Here is a 21,747-nt window from a genome sequence, read left to right on the forward strand (position 1 = left end):
TGAAGCCCAAACTGTTTAGTCAACACCAAAGTGTAAGAAGAAAAATCAGTCAATCCCTCAATAGTTCAGCCTTCAAAACCTCAGGGTTGGGAATCTCCCTGATGGTCCAGTGGTTAAGACCCATACCTTCCACAGGGGGTGTGGGTTCGATCCCTGGTCAGGGAACTAAGATCCCACATGCCTCTGGACCAAAAATCCAAAATATAAGACAGAAACAATATTGTAACAAATTCAATAAAGACTTTAAAAATGGTCCACATCTTAAAAAAAAAAAATCAGGGTTGCATTGAACAGTTTTTATTCTGGATCCAAACTCACTTCCCATTGGACCAGCTGTTTTGCATCCTATCACTTCAGCCTCACCTTGAGTCCCAGCTTTCCCCGCTCCCCACCTCCCTGGGTGTTCTCTGACTTTTCAGGCCTGATGCGAGCCAAGTAAACCTCAATTAGCTAATGAGGTGCCCGAGACCAGCCCCAAGACTGTCTCTAAGGGCCAACAGATCATTAACCGCCATCATCAGTGTGAATTTACAGCCTCCGCTACCACATGGAGTGCGGGGGTGGTGTGAAGTCCTGCCAACCTCTTGGCTGAGAGGGACACAGAGAAAAGCTGGCAAGGCAAAAACAGAGTAAATTAAAAATAGGCTTCGATCTATAGGCTCTATTTATCTATGTCTTTCTTTGGTAACATTAACATTAAGGTAAAAGGTCAAATCCCCACTGAAATATAATTTATATTTACCTTTTATTAAATAATTATGGCATGGCATGAAGTTAAATATTACAGAAGCTAATCAAGGGGGAATTCAATGGAGAAAACTCAGACATGAGAATTTCGTCTTTGCTATACATAGAATGTCTTAATCCTCCACTGGGAGTCATTCGGGTTTGCTTAAGGAGTTTAATAATACACATTTCAACTGCCACAGAATCTAAATCCCATTTGGATCAGCCTTGGAAAAACTTTCATCAATACCTTGAGATTTCATAATATTTCTCCTGAGAGCCTGGATCTTATGTGTCATTTCTCATTTTGATTGCGGGTATAATATATGAGGTTGCTTACATATCTTTGACCCAGTGAATAGATATAAACCATAAGCAATGTGTGAAGGGTTTCTTTTAAAAGTAAATAGTATTTAACTAAAAATATCTACTGGGAACCACTCATTTAAAAAAAAAAAACTGGCTGTTGCTCAATATTAATTCTCCCAAAGGGTTAGTGAGACGGATAAATTCTATATGATTGTTTCTTTTCCTTAAGAGGAGGCATGGAGAGCAGATAATGCTTACCCCAGTTTTTGCCTCTATTTCTGTTTCCCAGAAATAGAGGTTCTTTCCATGGCCAACATAGAAAGGGGACTTCTGGTTAGAGTTCTGGTCTACCCTCAACAAAGACAGCATTGACTTTGCAGGCAGGTGGTCATTTCTGCCTTTGACTAACAGAAGTACTGACCACCAAGATGGCAATAGCAAGGGCTGGTTGAGTTCCTTTGCAGAAATTTGAGAGAAGACAAGTAAAACGAGGGGCCTAGGAGATCTGAGTACTCTGTCAGACTACGACCCTGGGATGTTGATCTCGGTTGCAGCTTTCTTCATTAGTAAGTCTTCAGCTGGCACCTCAGATGGTCATGGAGCCTACGGATGGCCAAGAAGAGGCTGACAAAAGTCTAAAAAGTCTGAGCCTAGTTGTCTGTCTGCATCTGTGTGCATCCATCTGCAGCAGAGGGTCTTCACTTTCATCACAAAGCCCACGGGCCCCTGAGGGGTCCAGGCCACAGAATTAGAGGATCCCTCCAGCCCTAACTCTAAATCTCAACCTTCTCCAAGAATTAAAGAAAGCAATGGAAAAAGAATCCTGCTCAAGAAACCTCAAATCTATGTAATGCGGCTGCCAGGCAAGTACCAGATCAGAAAGTGGACTTTGAGATGCAGGCACAAAAGAAAACATGCTTGAGGAAGCTCTCTCCTTGGATAACCATCAAGGACCTACTGGATGGCACATGGAACTCTGTTCACTGGTATGTGGCAGCCTGGATGGGAGGGGATTTGGGGAGAAATGGATTCATGATTATGTATCACTGTGTCCTTTTACTGTTCACTGAAACTGTTACAACACTGTGAATACGCTATACCCCAATACAAAATTAAAAGTTTAAAAAAATAAAAAGAACACCTCTCCATATGGTGCTGGTCTAAGACAGTTAGTCTCCATTGACAGGACAGGAAGGCTTGCTTGGGGAGGAATTTACATGCATGCAAACTAGCCCCTGCCTTCAAGCCCCCTTTAGGAAGTCTGTTCTGGTCTTCCCTCGGTGAATATGTCTTCAAAGTGCTTTGATCTTATGTGTTGATTCCTGTGAGGCTTCCCAAGTGGTGCTAATGGTAAAGAACCTGCCTGCCAGTGCAGGAGACATAAGAGAATCAGGTTCGATCCCTGGGTCAGGAAGATCCTCTGGAGGAGGGCATGGCAACCCACTCCAGTACTCTTGCCTGGAGAATCCCATGGATAGAGGAGCCTGGCAGGCTACAGGCCTTGGGGTCAAAAAGAGTTGGACACAGCTGAAGCGATTACCCATACATGCACACATGCGTATTTATTTCTGTGAGGTCTGCCTTGTTTGTGCTGTGATTTTGGTTTCTCTCTCTTGCTCCCAGTCCTCCCAATTTTCTCGTCCATTTATCTATCATCTGCCTTACTCCTCAGGTGTCCAACATTCAAGGCTATCTGCTCCCAAGGTCAATTTTTTCATAGCATTTGATGGTGTGATAGAGATAAAGCTGTCCCTTGTCTGGGATCTGCCTTAATTCCTAACCTTGACCAACTTTACCACCTTCAAAGGCAGGTAGACTTTGGTTTATCTCTCTGCAAAAACAAAAAGTTAGATTAAATGTTTTCTCAGACCCCTTGTAAGTTCTTGCATTATGATTCTAAGACTATTACTTATTTCTTGCTGTTCTTCAGTTATTAAGTCATGTCTGACTCTTTGCGACCCCATAGCTGGGAGCCCACCAGGCTCCTCTGTCCATGGGATTTCCCAGGCAAGAATACCTGAGTAGGTTGCCATTTCCTTCTCCAGGGGATCTTCCTGACCTAGGGATCAAACCCGAGTCTCTTACATCTCCTGCATTGGCAGGCAGATTCTTTACCGCTGAGTCACCTGGGAAGCCCATTATTTATTTATTTGGTGAAAGCGAAATTCTTCAAGAAGTGGAGATGGGTAGAGTTGAAGCCCTGGGCTGTTGAATTGTCTTTAACTTTTGCTACACTGAAATCTCTCCCTATATCCATCTGTTTCAATGTAGCAAAGGTTCAGTGTCACCAATTTTTTAAAAAAGAACAAAGATAATATAGGAACACATTATTAAGAAGTGGTACCTGCCTTTGTGGATATAGGAACAAGAACACGAGGTGAGAACCAGCAGTGCACAAGTGAAAGATTAGATGGAAGCCTCTGATATTTAATTTTAAATGAAATATTAATTTAATATTTAATTACGCTTTGGTTTCAAGAAAAACTGCAGCAGCAAGACAGATTGTTTGAAGAAGGGAGTAATATACATGGTTAAGGAGACAACTGTAAAAATTAAAGATAAATTTCAAGGGTAAATCTAAATGCCACCACGGAGCAGTTATGAATATGCTCTGCTCTCTGTAATATGTATTTAGAATATTATAGCTGAGAGCACCAGGCCATTAAGAGGCTGGGACGTCTCTAGCAAAACAACGGCCCCCTATTCTGGGACTTCCAACGGAGACATCATTCCTCAGGCTCAGCCGAATGATGGATCCAAATTTTATAGGCGATGGGGGTGGAGGCAACTTCAGTAAAACTGCAGGCTACCAGGGGGGCCATTCATCCAACCTGTTTCTAGTGCAAACAGGGAACAATTGTACTCAGGCCAGTTTTTGATATCCGAATTGGGTATTTTTAACTAAAAATCAGATTCATTTCTTAAATGAGAATTTTTTTTTTCAGGATAATGCTATAGGAAGAAAAAAAGAAGAAGAAATGTGATGTGGGTGAGCTATTAACATCTGAATCCAGAGTGCACATCAATGCAGTGTGGCCCAGTGGAACCCCATGCCCAGCCCCAGGAGGAGACTGTGTAGGGTATGATCCAGGGGGGCCGTGGAATAACCTCGGCTTTTTGTTTCTCCACACAACTGCTTCCTGATCTTGGCTACTTTCTTGTTGATTAACACCTGCTCCCAAATAATGAACAGAGTGATTAAATACTTCGTTTGTGCTAAAGTACTGGGTTGGCCAAAAAGTCCATTCAGGTTTTTCCATAAGCTATTTTTTCCATGATATCTTATGGGAAAACCCAGAATAACTTTTTGGCAAACCAATAAAAGATGAGGATTGTTTTGGGGAGGAGGTGAGTTGACGTGAATTGTTTGGTTTCTATGGGTGTCTCCATAGCTAGGGTGATTTGACAGCTTCTGAGTTCAACCACACACCTTGGGAAGCAGTTCTTGGGCCTGCACCTGAGCCAGCTGGGCCCAATTGGCTCTTCCTTTGAAAACTCATTTCCCTTCAAACCACTTGCAGAGAGCACACATGCTCTCTGGCTGCCCTGACCTTCCCTGTCACCTAAAACCCTGATTTCTAACCCAGACCCAGATAGTAAAGGCATGATATGGTGGGTCTTTCAAGAATTCACCTTCTACAGTAGAGAATACATGCAAAAATATCTGCTGTTGTTTAGTCGCTAAGTCGTCTCTGACTCTTTGTGACCCCATGTTCTGTAGCCCGCCAGGCTCCTCTGTCCATGGGATTCTCCAGGCAAGAATAGTAGAGTGGGTCGCCATTTCCTTCTCCAGGGGATCTTCCCAACCCAGGGATCGAACCTGTGTCTCCTGCATTGGCAGGCAGATTCTTTACCAGTGAGCCACCTGGGAAGCCCGCAAAAAAGTCCACCTTTGATCAAACAGCAGTGAGGAAGGAAGCCAAAGAGAACTCATCATAGAAATTATGTATCCCACGCCAAACACTTACAATAGTAAATTTTGTTTATATCTGTGTATTTCTATACAAAATATACTTGCATATTCCCAGTGAGATAAATATCTTCCAATTTTTAGGTTAGAAGATTAAGGTGAGGGACTTCCCTGGTAGTCCAGTGGATAAGAACCCACCTGTCAATGCAGGGGACACGGGTTTGATCCCTGATCCAGGAAGATTCCACTCGCTACAGGAAACTAAAGCCCATGTGCCACAACTACTGAGTCTGTGCTCCTAGAGCCCGTGCTCCACAACTAGCAGAGACCCCGCGCAACCAAAAATATATAAAGAAGTAATTTTTCAAAAGAAAACTAAGGCAAAGAATGGTTATGGGATTTATCATAAAATTCAGACTCAAATCCAGACCTGTAAACTCTATCACTGACAGTCTTCCTCTCCAGTGCTAAGTTCTCTCAAGTTTAATGACAAAGTGGAGTTCCATTCTCAAATGCCTTGCTACAGACCTCCTCTCCCTGCATCCTTAAGATGCAGTAACCATGGTTACCTGAAAAACGAGTAACCGTGGTCTCACTGGGTGCCCCTACCGGGATTATTTTTCTGCACTGCCAGTTTTCTGCAGCAAAGTCGGCCAGTGGAGTGGGGGACCTCTCCCGCTCACAAGCCTTGGCTTGTGCTGCCTCTAGGTCTCAAAGTGGACAGAGGCAGTGGGACGTTTCCTGATGATCTGGATGCTCGTGTGGCGCTCTTGACTCTGCAGCAGCAAGCTGCACTTCAGTAAATCGTGGTGGTTGGAGGAAAATACACCTTCCTACATGTGCGAATAAAACGTGTTGTTTTTCAGAGCCCTGATGTTGTTTATGCGGTCCTTGGCAGCAACAACCGTGGGGAGCTGATTATTGCATTTTGCCTAATTATACCAGGTAAGTCCCATCTAATAGGCTTGGGTTTATTGTGGTGGTGTGTCCTTGGATACGGAAACCATCAACAGTTGGACCATGATCCATAAGATGTGAGTGGTGGGGTGAGGGCTGAGGGAGGGGAGGTTTGCTGGAAATTTCCTTCCCACCTCCTGCTTTTGGAGTCTCTTTCTAGAAAGTTCCACATACGAGTAAATACTATTGTGTTTGTGGGGTAATACTATTGTGTTTGTCTGAAAAGAACTGCCCCATGTTGTCCAATACTTTACAAGCCAGGAAGTCACTGCAGCAGCCTGATGAGCAGGACTCAGCATTCCCAAACTCATTTCTTTGTTTAAAATACAGATTCTCAGACCCTCCCAAAAGATCAGAACGCAATATGCTGGAACAGGGTCCAGCATGATTGGTGTGTGTGTGTGGGTGTGCACGTGTGCGCATGTGTGCTCAGTCGTGTCTGACTCTTTGTGACCCCATGGACTGTAGCTCACCAGGCTCCTTTGTTCATGGGGTTCTCCAGGCAAGAATACTGAAGTGAGTTGCCATTTCCTTCTCCAGGGAATCTTCCCGACCCAGCAATCAAATTACACTCTCGTGCATCTCCAGAGACCATATTGTACATACAGTTTTTAAGCTTTATTTTTTTCAATATATCACCAATGTCTTTCTTTTTTTTTTAATTTTAATTTTTTTTCATTTATTTTTATTAGTTGGAGGCTAATTACTTCACGATAGTATAGTGGTTTTTGCCATACATTGACATGAACCAGCCATGGATTTACATGTGTTCCCCATCCCGCCTCCCTCCCCATCCCATCCCTCTGGGTCTCCCCAGTGCACCAGCCCTGAGCACTTGTCTCATGCATCCAACCTGGGCTGGTGATCTGTTTCACCCTTGATAGTATATTTGTTTCAATGCTATTCTCTCAGAACATCCCACCCTTGCCTTCTCCCACAGAGTCCAAAAGTCTGTTCTGTACATCTGTGTCTCTTTTTCTGTTTTGCATACAGGGTTATCGTTACCATGTAATTAAATATCCATCCACAGCATTTCTTTTGGAAGAGGAAATGGCAATCCACTCCAGTATTCTTGCCTGGGAAATCCCATGGACAGAAGATCTTGGTTGGCTACAGTCCATGGGGTTGCAAAGAGTTGGACACAACTTCTGAGCGTGTCCTGAGCACTGAGCGACTGAGCACCGACAGCATTACTTTTAATATCTAAGATGTTTTTCAGTATAAGGATGTTTTGTTATTTATGATTGTTTACAGTTTTTCACTCTTATTAACAGTGCTTCAACAGTGCTTATTAACAGTGCTTCAGAATAAACAACCTTCGGGCAAACTCAATTATTTCCCAAGTATATATTCCTAAAAGTAGAATTGTTGGGTTAAAGGGCACATACATTTTTTTTTAAGGCTAGTACCATCAGGGTACTCTTCTGAGACTGGAGAACTGTGTGTTAGAAAACCCCCACTTTCTTCTAATTTTGTTTAAAAAAAAATCTTTGCCACCTTGATAGAAAGAAAATGTTATCCTGTAGTTGCCTTAATTTGCTTTTATCTGATTATTAATGTGGTTGGGATTTTTACAAACATGTTTATTGCTTGATTATATTCCTTCCTGAATTAGCTCCTGATGGTCTTTGCTAGTTTTTAGGGAGTTTTTCCCCCTGAATGTATAAGACCTCTAACATTCACTTGTTTATCCATAATGTATAACATAGTGGCTGACAAAGAGTAGGCATAAAATGAACTTTGCTCAACAAGTAAATGAATATTTTTATGTGTAGGATATTATGTCATAGATAACAAATATGGTTTCAGTTTGTCCTTATCCTTTCGATTTAATAATTGAAACTTAGACATGCAAACATTTTCTTTTCATGTAATCACATATTTATGCTCAGTGATTTCTGTCTTTGGGATCAAGCTTTTAGCAAGGCTCAAGTGTAATAATTTTTTGAAATGCCTACATTTTTAAAAATTAATTAATTAATGCCTACATTTAATTAAAATATTTAATTCAAGTATGCTTCACTTTGTGATATGAAATTAGATATATAACTTTTAAAAATGCTTAATTAGTTGGCCCCACACCATTTGTTAAAAATTCCATATTTTCCATGTTGACTTGAGATGTCTCCTCACCCATACAAATACTTCTGTATTTGTACTAGTTGTGTGCACAAAAACTGTTTATTTTTAAGTGTTTTCTTCTGTTGCATGACATTTCTATGTGTTCCTGCAAAACCCCATATTCTTCTAATTACCGAAACTTAACATAGGTTTTAAAGTCTGGTAGGGCAGAGCCCTCTCATTTTTCAAACCTAAAGGTGCTATTTTAGCACCTTTATTTTTGCAGGTGAACTTTTGTAAAGTTTTCCCCAAACATTTTGTTGGTCCTTTGATTGGCATTGTGTTAAATTTATTCATTAATCGACATCTTTACAATATTAAATCTTCCCACCTCTCCACCAGCTGGAAGTATTTTGTCCTTCCTCTGAACTCCCTCAGCACTTTATACCTTTTTTAAAAATCACTTTCTAAGCTATACCCACCCAATTTTTCAAACCTGAAACCTGAGTCATTCCCTCCCTTTCCTTCCCCAACCTTCACCCCATCCAATCAATCATCAAGTCCCGTCAATGCTACCTCCTAAATTTCATCCACTTCTGCCTGTCCCCACCACTGGCACTCCAGTCCAAGTTGCCATCATTTCTGGCTGGGGCCACCACACTGGCCTCAAACTGACCTCCCTGAATCCATCCTAGGTTCCAAACCATTCTCTCTGCGGCAGCCAAAAGGCTCTTTGAAAAGGCAAATCTGATCATGGCGCTCCCAGCTTTAAACTATTCCAGTAGCTCCCCATGGCACTTGGGATGCAGCCAAACAAGCAGGTTCAACCTCTCTTCCTATTTGAAGCCAACCTCTCTTTCACATTCTTCCCTGTCCCTAGTTACCGTCAAATACATCCCACATTCTTTCCTACCCCAGGGCCTTTGCATGTACTGTTTTCTATGTTTGAACTGTCCTTAATCTTCTCCATTGGCTTAAGATTCCTCTGATATATATCCCCAGCATCCTGTATCACTCATCACATTTGTAATTCCTTGTTCAAGTCAGCTTCCATGATGATAACACTAGTAGCACCAATAATATTAATAATATACACCTTTTCAATAATAAGCTATAGCTGCTCTCTATTTCAAACGCTTTCCATGCACAGGTGTTCTAGACCTGGCTTGTACCATTTTATGAGAGCAGGTTGTTGAATTTTCAGGAATGCTGTGAGCCAGCTGATGTCATATTGGTAGTTTGAAATCAGCCCTGGTGACAGTACCTGCACCATGGAAATCAGCAAACACAACAAACCAACGTGGGGCATGTTCCACTGATACTTGCTTCAGGGATAAGTCAACCATGTCTCAGCACATCAGGAAAACAGAAGTATTTGCTGATGTGCATGCATGTTAAGTCACTTCAGTCATGTCCTACTCCCTGCTACCCTATGATTTGCTGACACTGCTTTGCTTAACATAAGTCAGCGGGCTGGATAGCCAGAGACCTGAGTCCTTGTTCTGACTCCACCTTGAATTGAACAGGCAAGTCATTTCTCCCTGGTCTTAGCTTTCTCATCTGCAGCAGATGGAGTTTGATCCAATGTTCTTTGGTGTCTTATTATCTTTAAAATTCTTAGATTTACGGGCAACATAAAATCTATTATCTTTACTGCTGTGTGGGCTCCTTTTCTTTCTTTTTAACCAGGCACCGTGTTTTCCATGATCTGTGAATCATTTAGGCTCCTCTATTCTGTCTGGCAAGTTCCTTCTTTACTTTTGAAATGTCACTCTATGGTCAGTTCCTCCAGAAAGCCTTCCCTGGTTTCCCAAAGTGAGCCACCCCTGTTCAATGCTCCTATAGCCCCTTTTGCATTTATATCTCCTTTAGGGCTCAGCATGATGATTATGATCCACAAGTGTCTCTCTCTCTATCTAGAACTGTAAGCTGCTAGAGGAATACTGCTATTACTGACTTTGTGCCTTGAGTGATAATTTAGAGCTGATGTTTGTTTATGGAATATATAGATGACATGATTACCTGGGTCCTATCTTCAGAACTTCAGATTTAATTAGTCTGGGATCCAGCCTGAGCATTGATGCATTAAAGCGCAGCCAAGGATGAGAACCTCTGCTTTTGAAGGAACTTTATACGTTTACACAGACACACACATATACACATGTAAACATATATGCACACAACACCTGGCTCCAAACATCTATAGCCCCACTGAGTATTGCTTGTTTGTTACTTCGGAAGAGAATTGAAGATTAATTGCAATGCAGTTTTTATTCATCCTACCTATTACCTTACAGGGCAGACCTGTCATCCATATTACAGTGGGTGCATTTGAGAAAGCAAAACTCTATGTGTGAAGTGAAACCCATTCCTCACCTGACTCCAGGGACAGTCCAGGCTCCTGTTTCCTCCTACCCACTGACCACTCCCTTTCTGTGTCCTTCACAGGCTCCTCCCTGTTTTCTTGAGCCCTACACTTAGCGCTTCGGATGCACCTGCCATCTTTAGACCTCTTCCATCTTGTAGCTATACGCCCTTCCATGGCCCCTCATCCAGCCCAGTGGCTTTAAATCTCATCTGGATGCTGACTACTCCCTTGTTTGGCATCCTCAAAGTTTTCCCATGTATACTATTGTCCTACCTGCCTTTCCTGCCTCATTTCCCATTGAATCCACTCTGGCCACACTGGCATTCTTGCTCTTCCCCAATGATGCCAGGCTTATCCCTGCCTCTCAGACTGTCGTCTTTTCTCTGTCTGGGACATTTGCCCCCAGCCGATTGACTGCCAGGGGCTATTCTAGCTAACAGTGGTGAACCACACAGAAAACACAGCCCTGAGGAGGCCTAGGGATAGAGGAAAGGTGAACGGACAGGAGAGGAAGTCAAAGAGATAAGGGGGGGGGGGACAGATTTCCACACCTGCGATATACATCGTGGGATTCCCTGGTGGCTCAGATGGTAAAAGAGTCTGCCTGCAATGCAGGAGACCTGGATTCCATCCCTGGGTTGGGAAGATCCCCTGGAGAAGGAAATGGCAACCCACTCCAGTATTCTTGCCTAAAAAATCCCATGGGCGGAGGAGCCTGGCAGGCTACAGTCCATGGGGTCACAAAGAGTCGGACACGACTGAGAGACTTCACTTCATTTCACTTAAACATACATCTCTGATCAATGTTCCTTTCTCAGAGAGACCCTCCCTCATTCTCTATCCCTTCCTTATCACTGTCTGAAATTATATCATGTATGTTCTGTGTTGACTGTCTCCGCCTATAGTATGCAAGGTTTATTAAGATGGAGGGCTTTATCTTGCCCACTTTTATATCCCAGAGCCTAGAGCTGTGCTAGCCTGTGGTAGGCATGTAATAAATGTTCATTTGAATGACTGAAAAAGCTGTATCCCTTTGGGAGCTAGAATAGTAAATATTTTATTGCAACTGCAATAGAATAGATCCACAAAAAAGTAATCCAACCAAGACATGCCTATCTCAAGAGAGAAAACTCAATGACAAAATGTTAAACATATACCTAAAATCATCCTTTTCCTTCTACTCCTAATTGATTGCCAATCAGACAATTTACACTTAAATAATAATAGGAGGCTAAGTCCAAATGAAGAAGAAAACACTATAAAATATATTATTAGAAATTTGTAATAGGTCTGATATATTTTCTTGATTTCTATACTTCTTTCCCTATACGCCTTATTTTTTTATTCAGAGTAACAATATTCTGACTTCCCTGGTGGCTCAGTGGTAAAGAATCTGTCTGCCAATGCACAAAATGCAGGTTCAATCCCAGGGTCAGGAAGATCCCCTGGAGGAGGAAATGGCAACCCACTCCAATATTCTTTGCCTGGAGAATCCCATAGACAGAGGAGCCTAACGGGCTACAGTTGATGGGGTCGCAAGAGTCAGACACGACTTAGGGACTAAACAACAATATTCTAGTGGGTCTCCCTGCCCTCAGCTGTTCCCCAACTAACTCAGGTTCCCTTTCCTACCATGCCTAGCTAAGTTCTAGTCTAAGTTCCATCTCATGGATCCCCACAGCTATTGAACCAGCTTTTTCTCTCCTCCAGACATCAACTCACCTTATCCTCTGCGTCTTTGTACTTAAGACTCCCATAGGAGGAACACGCTTCCTTTTTCTCTTTGCCTGTCCAAATCCTCCCATCCTTAAAAATGGTCTTCAGTATCATCTCCTCCTTGAACCCCATCCCTCTACTCTAGTTCATAGTAAACTCCCTTTTTGTGAAATTCATATTCCATCCTTTGGAAATACTAAACAATTTGAACACTCTTAATTCACCAGCTGCTCTGTTGCCTTCTCCAATAGTTTCTAAATTTCCAAATAGGGACCATGTCTTCTATGTTATTGTACCTTCCACCTGGAAAAAAGTAGTAGATACAATGTAGGCGTTCAATAAATATTGAACCAATTAGATCATTTCTACTTTCATAAAGTTTTAATATAATTTGAATCCCTCTGCAGCATCATTAGGCAACTTTCCTGAATCCTTTTCAAGAAAATTTCGTTATAGCCAGCAACTCTGTCAAATATTTTATCTGATTTGTTTGGATAAAAGTCTATTCTAGCATGGTTCCAGCTGAGTTAAATTCATAAGGATGGAATCCTGAAATGAGCTGCCATGACCATTTCCCAGACTGTGCAGAAATTGCTTACATAAAACACAAAATTAGATCAACACATCCCTTTTCAATGCCTATGACCCGGTCCGCTCTTGCCACACCAGTAGAAAGACCTATAAAAGTTAGAATGATTATAAAGTGGATAGACTAGGAACCAGCGCAAAAATGAACCAGGAACCAGTCTCCCTTGGAATAATTTTCTCACCCACCTGTGTAAATGAACCTCCCTGGAGCTCCTTTGCAGAACTGTTTGGATTTATAAGACAATGTCACTTCTACGACCCCAGGGATGTGCCGAGGAGGAGTCTGCACTCTGATGGCATGAGGAGTTATTAGCTGAGGAATGAACAGGCAGGGAAATAAAGTATTTATTATATGTTATCACGGATATACTGAACACAGAAGCATCGTCCACTGCTATCTCCCAGAGCAAACTGGTGCACTCATGGCGCCCCATGTGCCATGAACGCCCTGTCCCATTCCACTCAAGCGTTTCTGTCTCTCACCCTGGAATTACCTTTCAACCCAACCTGTCTATCCTTCCCTTCCTATTAGCCCAGCTCAAGTACCCCCCCACCTCCTGTGTCCACCTGACCCCCATCCCTGAAGTCATTCCCTCCCCCAGTTCCTACACTGCCATGACCTCACAGATTGATTTGGCAATTTCCATATCCAACTTAGCACTGTTATATATCTTGTTGTGACTTGTCTTGTTTTTTTTCTCATCACAGTAGAAAAATTGGAAACTAGAGAAAAATTTTTAAAAAGTTACCATTGCATAACCCAGAGACAGCCATTATTCATCTTTGGCACATTTCCAGTACTTTTCTAAGGATGTGTTATATATTTACATTTTACATCCATAGATACTGTTGTCCTGATTTTTTTTCGTTTAGCATTATAGTGTAAGCATGTTCCCTTTTCCTGTGTCATTAGAAATCTTTCAAATATAATTTCTAAGTAAATGATGATACGTCATCATTTATTTAACCATTCTCTTAGTACCCAATGTTTAGCCAATTTCTAATTTTTCATAATTATAAACAATACTTATTACAGTGAATATTTCTTTTTAAGGGGTCCATGCCTGCAGGAAATTGTGGCTTACATGTCTTTTAATCCTACTGCCCCACTTATAATAAGTACTCAATAGTGTGTGTGTGTGTGTGTGGGTGTGGGTGTGTGTGTGTTCATGTTGCTGACATTGCAGAATTAGTAGTTTTCCCAGGTCAAAACAAAGGAAATCAGGGAACTGAGTTGTCTTTGCCTACCTCACTCCATACAAGCATGGTCCCAAACACCACTTGGAGGCCATCAAAGAAGTTGTCCCCAATAATGATCACCATGGCTCCTCCAGTGGTCCAGCCTTCACTTGGGCTAATGGCTTTGATGCATGGAGTTGCTAAAAAGATAGGAAAGAAAAAGTCAAGTCTGTCTTTTGGTGGTTGAAGTTTGGAGTTTGGGGACTGACTGCTCTTGAAAGCTCTTGGTTATCTAAGAAGTTCAAGTTGAGCTTTGCTGACTTGCCATCATTCCCTAATTGGTTGTTGGTTTTCACCAGGTCATTAAAGCCTAATGAGTTGACCACTATATATGAAAACACTTAGCTAATTGTGCAAAGGGTGTTTTTAAATCTCTGTTGTTTTTCCCCATATTTTATAAGTTGATCACACTGGAAATGTGTAAATCCCTTTTCTCTCCCCACCTCCTCTGCCCCAAGATGTTAAGATTTACAAGGTCTGTTAACGTGCTAGAGAAAGAAGGAGAAAGTAAAATCTACCATAGTTGAAGACTTTTTTTTTTTTCTGGCTGTATCAAGAGACAATTTCTAATCACTTTCCTACCTTTGTAGGAAGGATTTTCCCTCCCTTCTTCCATATGTTCGAGGCCTCTGGACTTTACATCCCAACAGGAACCCAATATGGTTTTCAGGCCATAACTAAAGTCAATCCATCACTCCATTTCCAGAGCTGACAGGGTCAGAGGTGGAGGAGAACTTTGGCAGGACTCCAAAAACATGAGCCCCCTTTGAACAGCCAGTCAATCACATCCAATCAGTCAAAAGAAACTGGATGGGTTCCTAGTTCTGAACCCTGGGATTTTCTTCTCCCCTTTCAGTGCCCGCTGCGGGAGAATTAACACCACTCCAAATTCTTTACTGATTCAATCATTTTCTTTCAGTTCATTAATTCCTATTTGAAATGATACAAGACACAGTTTAAGGGCTGAGTTGGGGTGGGGGCTGGTGGGCAGTATACAGCAAGACAGTACACAAAAATAGGAGCCTCACCTAGCCATTCATTCTGTATTACAAGAGCTTCTTACACCAATGAGTTGGGGAGCATGCACAAAAAAAGAACTTGGATGGGATTTGCTTAGGTTTGTCAGTTATCTTCCTTGATATACTTTAATTTTTCAGACAACTTGAAGTTTAACTGTTACCGGTATTCCTAATTACTTTAATGCACTTGGAAAAATTACCCAGAGCAGACCATGATTTTTTCTTGTCCAAGCAAACAAAAATCAATTAGTGTCAGTTTCATTCTGCACATTGTTTTGTTTTGCCCACAATCTGTTTAAGCGCACATCTGACACTTATTCATACATGTCTGGCATGGTAATGTTCCTGTTTAACTAAGATGTCATAGCACTATATTTGCCTGAAATGCCCACCTAGCAAAAAAATAAAGAGAGAGAGAGAAAGAAAAACTGACAGAACTGCATGAAAGAGCCAGAGAGTTGCAAGGACCTGAACATTGGCTGGGAGATGTGTGGGGGCCATAACAGAGCAGGCAGAAGTCAACGTTTACAGCTTCATTTTTTTTTTTTTTTAACAGCTTCATTTTTAAATCCACACAGTCTTGCGGACATTCTCCACTCCTACTCAGAGACATCAATTTCAAATTCAAACCAGGAAAAATTTGTGAAGAGCGTCATTTGTCTGCCAGGCTCAGTCCCTCAGGAAAGCACAGCCCTACCTTCCGACGGGTCCAGCCTTCTGGCTCTCCGTCCATGCTTCGAGTTGTTGTGAACAAACATGTTGTCGGAAACAGCCAGCACATGTCCATCCACATTCACTGTTGTTGACAATACGACCTGCAGATTTCAGCGAAAAAGGATGGCGGGGAGGGGGTTGAGTTAATTTCTCAGTAAGTCATAAAAGTCACAAAACTGTTTTGTCAGACTTCCGTGTGGCTAATGAGAGATGGACCAGAATTTAGGGACGGGCCATGTTGTTGGCATCTGAATGGGTTCTCCTCCTCCTATAACAATCACAGAGCATTATGGAAAAACAGGCCACCCTTCACCCATGTGTTGTCACCTATCTGTACTCAAACTATGCCCAGGTGAGGAAGTGGGGAAGTTGGCAATCTGCCCATGGGTTCTAGAAACTTCATCTTGATCAAAGGACTTGGACCATCATTCCCAGGTGACCCTCAGGCTGGAGTCACAACAAGGAGCTGATTGTGTCTGATCGGGAAGTTAAGATGGAAACACCAGCTGGGAGGTCACTTCTCAGGAGCGGGTTCTTGAACATCTGACATTTGCTAAAGTAGTGCTGGGCATGCATGTACTGCCTGGTGAGTTATATCTGGTTTCTCCCACACCAGAGAGCAGCGACTGAGATGCTCAGACTTTGGGTGAGAAAGTAAAGTTGCGGAATTCAGCGTTGAAAACGCAGGACATTTAGTATCTAACCAGATGAAAGGGGAGAGATGGGTGTGGCACAGTGGAAGGGTGTGGATTTGCAGTCAGAGAGAACTGAACCCAAATCCCACGCCTGCTCCTTCCGAGTTGAGAACCTCTGATGGATTACTTGGGCTTCCCTGGAGGCTCAGACAGTAAAGAATCTGTCTGCACTGTGGGAGACCTGGGTTCGATCCCTAGGTTGGGAAGATCCCCTGGAGAAGGGAATGGCAACCCACTCTAGTATCCTGGCCTGGAGAATTCCACGGACTGTATAGATGGATTATTTAACCTTTTTGGATCTCCACTTCCCTGGTCTGTAAAACATACACAACATTGCCTATCTTGTGCTGAATGGCATAAAAGAAGAATAAAATGAGAAAATACATGTAAAACATTCATAGATGAGTTCCCATCCTCGTGGCCTCACTCCTGCCTTTTTTTGGCTAGTCAACAGAACAGAGGACTTTACTCATGGAACCCCTCCAATAGTCTAAGCTCTGGGGCAAGAGAAGGCTCCAGTAGGGGGAATAAACCCCCACATGTTACAAGGCATGGTCCCTACCCTCAAAGAGCTCACTCTCACGCTGGAGGAGCGTGGCAAACAAGTCAAACAAGCAGCATATAGAATGAAGTCGGTCTGAGTTCTATGTGTGCGCCGCGCATCAGGGCGCAAGGGAAATTCAAAGAGCTGGTGATCAGTCAAGGCTGGAGCAGTGGGAAAACACAGCAGAAATGCATGGACTTGGGCACATCCACCACCTTCTTACTGACCCAGGACAGTGAGTCACTTGTTAGTTACATGTGGCAATTGTTTTTGTTTGAGAAAGGAACTTCTTATATACATACTCAAGTATATGTATAGACCTGAGGAAAGAATTTGAATAGATATGTCCATTCCCAAATTAAACTCACTGATACTTTACTTGGAATTTTTTGGCCACCCCTGAAGAGTTTGCCTGCAATGCAGGAGACGCAGGAGACCCAGGTTCAATCCCTGGGTCAGGAAGATCCCTTGGAGAAAGGCATGGTAACCCACTCCAATATTCTTGCCTGGAGAATCCCATGGACAGAGGAGCCTAGCAGGCTACAGCTCACAGGGTCACAAAGAGTTGGACATGACTGAAGCAACTTAGCACACACTTCCTTACTTATTAAATAAAGAGGGGACAAACCTGGACCTTGCCTTAGCTCTTAAGAGGTAATATTTTAGATTAATACAAAACAAGATTCACTCAATGGCACATCACATCTCTTTACCAAGAATTATTTCAAACGAACAAAATAAACATAATGAATCTCCTTTTAAGTGAAATTTACATGCAATTACTGTACAATTTTGATAAATGGATATACCCAGGTAATCAACACCATATCACAATATAAAACATTTCTGTCTCCCCAGAGAGTTATTTGGGCCTCCTTTCAGTCCATCCTACCCAATACACTTTTCCAAAGCAATACTCTCCTGTTTTTTTTTTAACCTCAAATAGGATTTCAGAGGGCATCCTTTTTTTCTTTTTTCAATTGAGGTGCAGTTGCTTACAATATTGTGTTAGTTTCTGATATACAATGAAGTAAAAATTTTATATATATATTGTAATATAATAAGGATTTGGAAGAACCCTTAAAATTATGAGCCCACAAAGTATGTCACCTAGCCTGGTGTCACTGGCATGACAGCCGCACTCAGGAGTTTTTACACGACACAGGGGGCTGCAGTTACTAATTCAGACGCAGTCCCTGAGTGTCTGCTAAATATCAGGTATCATTACATCAGGCCATGGAGACTCTAAGACCACAGAACGATGTGTTCCTAGTCGACGAGTGTGTCTCCCACACTTCAGCGCCTCCACTAGTGCATTCACTACCTGTTTCATGTCCCTGCTCACTGTGAAATCAGAATGAACTTAAAGGAGACTCCATAGTCATTCAGAAAATTACTATCAGTGTAATTGCTCACGATTCAGGGATGCAGCCGTCTAGCTCCACGTCTATTTTCAATTGTGTCCTTGTTAACACGTTAAGAGTCTGGGGAAAGGCCTTCCAGAAAGTTCCTATCATGCAGTGGCCACCAGAAGGCAAAGACCTGCATCACTTTCTGCCAGGACGTAAGGCACATACTCTGAGAGGGCCTCTCAGCAGAGCAGAGGGTGGCCTCACAGTCAAAGGGAGGAAGGAGCCAAGGGTCTCCTGGTTCCCAGAGTTAAGATGAGCAGGAAGGCTGAAAGCAACCACCTCTGTCTCTGCTTACCCTCTGAAAATAACAGGAGAAGGTGGAGGGAAAAAGTGAGGAATCGGATCAATTTTATAAATTGTGTGCATGAATGGACTCTGCTCTCATCCATGGGGAAAAAAGAAAAGAACAGAGGGTGCTTCAGGCTTTCACTGCTAATGAGCTGTGCTGGGCACAGGAGGGGAAGCCGCGCCCAGGTGAGGATTATGTGGACATGAAGAGCGTTCTCCCCGAGACCACTTTAATTCATTCCACAGGCTCCTTGTTACACTGTACGTTCATGCTCCTCGTGCATTCCTGCCACAAAATATGGGGCTTTCTTGAGCCAGCTGATTTCATCATTGTCCATTTGGGTGGAGTGAGACTCAGTTCCAAAGAGAACATTTCCCGAATGACATACCCTGATGGTTCAGATGCACTTCATTATTTTCTATTAACAATGGAAATAAATTTTAATCTCTTGCTGGCTAGCGCTGGCCTTTCCTGACAGCAAGGGAATTAACCTGAATTATTTCAGTGTCTGCAAAATTTATTACAAGATTTTAAATTATGTCCAAATGTATGTGCGTGTGGCTGTATATATATCGATATGAGGCAAGTCCCCGTTTTTTAATATTCCAAATATCTTAAGACAGTGAGGTATCTAGGAAGGGCTGCCAATTTCACTGAATTTGCAAAATGTAAAGGATTTGATACACAAACTCCATCAAGTGAAACCAGACATATTTGATTGTTGTTCTTTTTTTTTTTTCTTTTAAGGAATGGTTGTTGTTCTTGTATGTGAAGACACACACAAATACTGACTTTTCCATGCATTCATTCTCCTTCTGAAAGAACGAAATACATGAGGGAGGCGAAGATACATTTGGTACACTCAAAGCTTCCAATTTAACTTCCTTCACTGTTTTCTGATGAACGATGACAACGCTGATATTATTCTATTCAGAGAAGTTAAAGTTTCTGAATGTTTGAAGACTGAAGGAAGTGGACTGTGCATTCCAGCATCGTCTCCCTCCCAGGCCTTCCCCTTCCACAAGCCAACTTCTTTCCCCCAGTGAGTATTTCCTGGGTCATGAAGGCTGACCTTTCCCATCTGGAATCAATCAGTCAACCCCTGACAACTTCCTGAAACACCTCACTCCATTTCCTGTTCTCTCCCCCTTCTCCCTTTCCCCCTGGTTTGCTTCACTCTTCAAAACTGCAGGCCACAGCAGCTTAATGTTAGAGGGTCAGACACAGTTAGACTCCAAAACACTACACAAGGACACCTTTGACCTTCAAAAATCTTTACATCTTAGCCAAACAAATCAAGGTCAACATTTCTTACCATTACCTTGTTAACTATTTGTAGGCATCTTTGCCAACGATCTTCTGATCCTGGAATCATCCATACCACTTGTTCTTCTAAGATCATAAACTGATCTGTCTTAGAAGTAGCAAGTGGAGTATTGACAAAGCGTGCCATTAGGAGGTACCTGAAACTAGAAAATCTAAGGTATTTTAACAAACATATGGAGAGTATTCCTTCCAAAAGGACTTCTCGATCTCATCAATGTCTCCTATCACCTAAACCTGATACCTGGTTTTTCTAAAGCTCTCAGACTCTCTTGGCATTGCTTTTTCACTGGCACAGTCCAAAAGGATGACAATTAGGAATACAGATGTCCATAATTTGTGTGGGATGGACCCCCGGCTTTTGCTGTTGACATTGGTGACAGCTTTCATTTGTTTCTCAGAGTCTGTGTATCTGTATTTCAACTCAAAGCTCCAGTAGGAAGACCTGCAGATCTGAAAACTAAGCATTGTAGGTGATGGCTGTCCTCCACTGGCACGCTTCAACTCAACACATAAACAATAACTAATGATGTTCACGCAAACGGGTTTCCCGGGTGGCTCAGTGGTAAAGAACCCGCGTGCCAATGCCGGAGACTCGATTCGATCCCTGGGTCGGGCAGATCCCCTGGAGAAGGAAATGGCAACTCACTCCAGTATCCTTGCCTGGGAAATCCCATGGACAGAGGGGCCGGGCAGGCTACAGTCCATGAGGTTGCAAAAGTGTCGGACACAACTTAGTGACTAAACAGCAACATTCACACAAATATCACTTATGACTCAGTTGCTTTCAGTCAAGTTGCCAAGAAAGAGAAATAGGGATCAACAGAAATCACTTTCATTTTTTTAAAGCGAGAGTAGCTTTCCACATTTTGCCATTCCTCATTTTTGCTTAACGCCATCTCTCATTTTTAGTGAGACCAGATCAATAAATAGGAACCAACTGGAGCAGTTGGCACAGTGACAGTACAGATTCCATTTTGAATCATCCAATTAAGTGGGAGTTTTAGCTAAATATACAGAAATGGAAACATCAGTAAAGCTTCTGTGTCTCCCCTTAAAAAAAAAAAAAAGTAATGTAAGAACAAAGGCTGTAACTGTGTTAGCAGTCCACTCAAAGTCCTCAAGAAAATGGATGGCTTTCTCACATTATATTTTTCTTCTTATCACCCAAGAGCAATCCTGTGACCCCCACTCTAATAATTTATGCAAAGCAGGAGCTGAGTTGTTAAGAGCTCCTTCCTGCCTATTAAAGGCCATGGTGGGAGTTACCCTTTTGGTGGACACATCTGTTAATCTGCCTGTAAAACCAGTTTTCCAATAGACGAGCTGTTCCTTTGGTATCAGCAATGATATCATGTGACAGGAGGATTTTTACCACCCTGATTTACTCCCACCCTTGGGTTATTTTGGGGACTCCCAGGTGGTGCAGAACCCACCTGGCAATGCAGGAGACTCAAAAGACTCAGTTTGATCCCTGGGTGAGGAAGAGGCCCTGGAGGAGGAAATGGCAACCCACTCCAGTATTCCTGCCTGAAAAAAATCCCATGGACAGAGGAGCCTGGCGGGCTGCAGTCCATGGGGTCACAAAGAGAGTTACTTTTACACCTCACTCTGAAATGTCTATGGATTTTTGGAACATCACACTTCAAAAAAAAAAACATCTATGCTTCTCAAAACTCTGTAACTGTATGATTGAGTTGAGTCAGAGATCAGCTTGAATCCTATTCCCAGCCAAGCTTTCTCAGCTCATACCCAGGTGTTCCTACAAAGACCCTAAGTCTCACACAAGAGGGTAAAAAGAAAAAGAGAAGTCAAAATGAAAAATGTGTGGAATGATTAACTGGTCTGCTCCTTGAAACAGACGAGAAACCCAGTGT

The 21,747-nt window shown here is 42.4% G+C and overlaps 1 protein-coding gene across 1 annotated transcript in view; it reads right to left on the minus strand.

Moving 5' to 3' along the window:
- The window catches only part of EBF2 (EBF transcription factor 2), a 220,662-nt gene that overhangs the window by 33,866 nt on the left and 165,049 nt on the right, over positions 1 to 21,747 (minus strand). The window contains exons 8-10 of the mRNA XM_043453353.1: positions 15,591 to 15,708; positions 13,884 to 14,014; positions 12,822 to 12,948 (exon numbers count right to left, since the gene is read on the minus strand). Of these exons, the coding sequence (XP_043309288.1) occupies positions 12,822 to 12,948; positions 13,884 to 14,014; positions 15,591 to 15,708 (376 nt within the window). The remainder of the gene's footprint in view (positions 1 to 12,821; positions 12,949 to 13,883; positions 14,015 to 15,590; positions 15,709 to 21,747) is intronic.

This window comes from Cervus canadensis, chromosome 30 (assembly GCF_019320065.1).
Source record: "Cervus canadensis isolate Bull #8, Minnesota chromosome 30, ASM1932006v1, whole genome shotgun sequence".
In the NCBI taxonomy this organism is placed as follows: domain Eukaryota; kingdom Metazoa; phylum Chordata; class Mammalia; order Artiodactyla; family Cervidae; genus Cervus; species Cervus canadensis.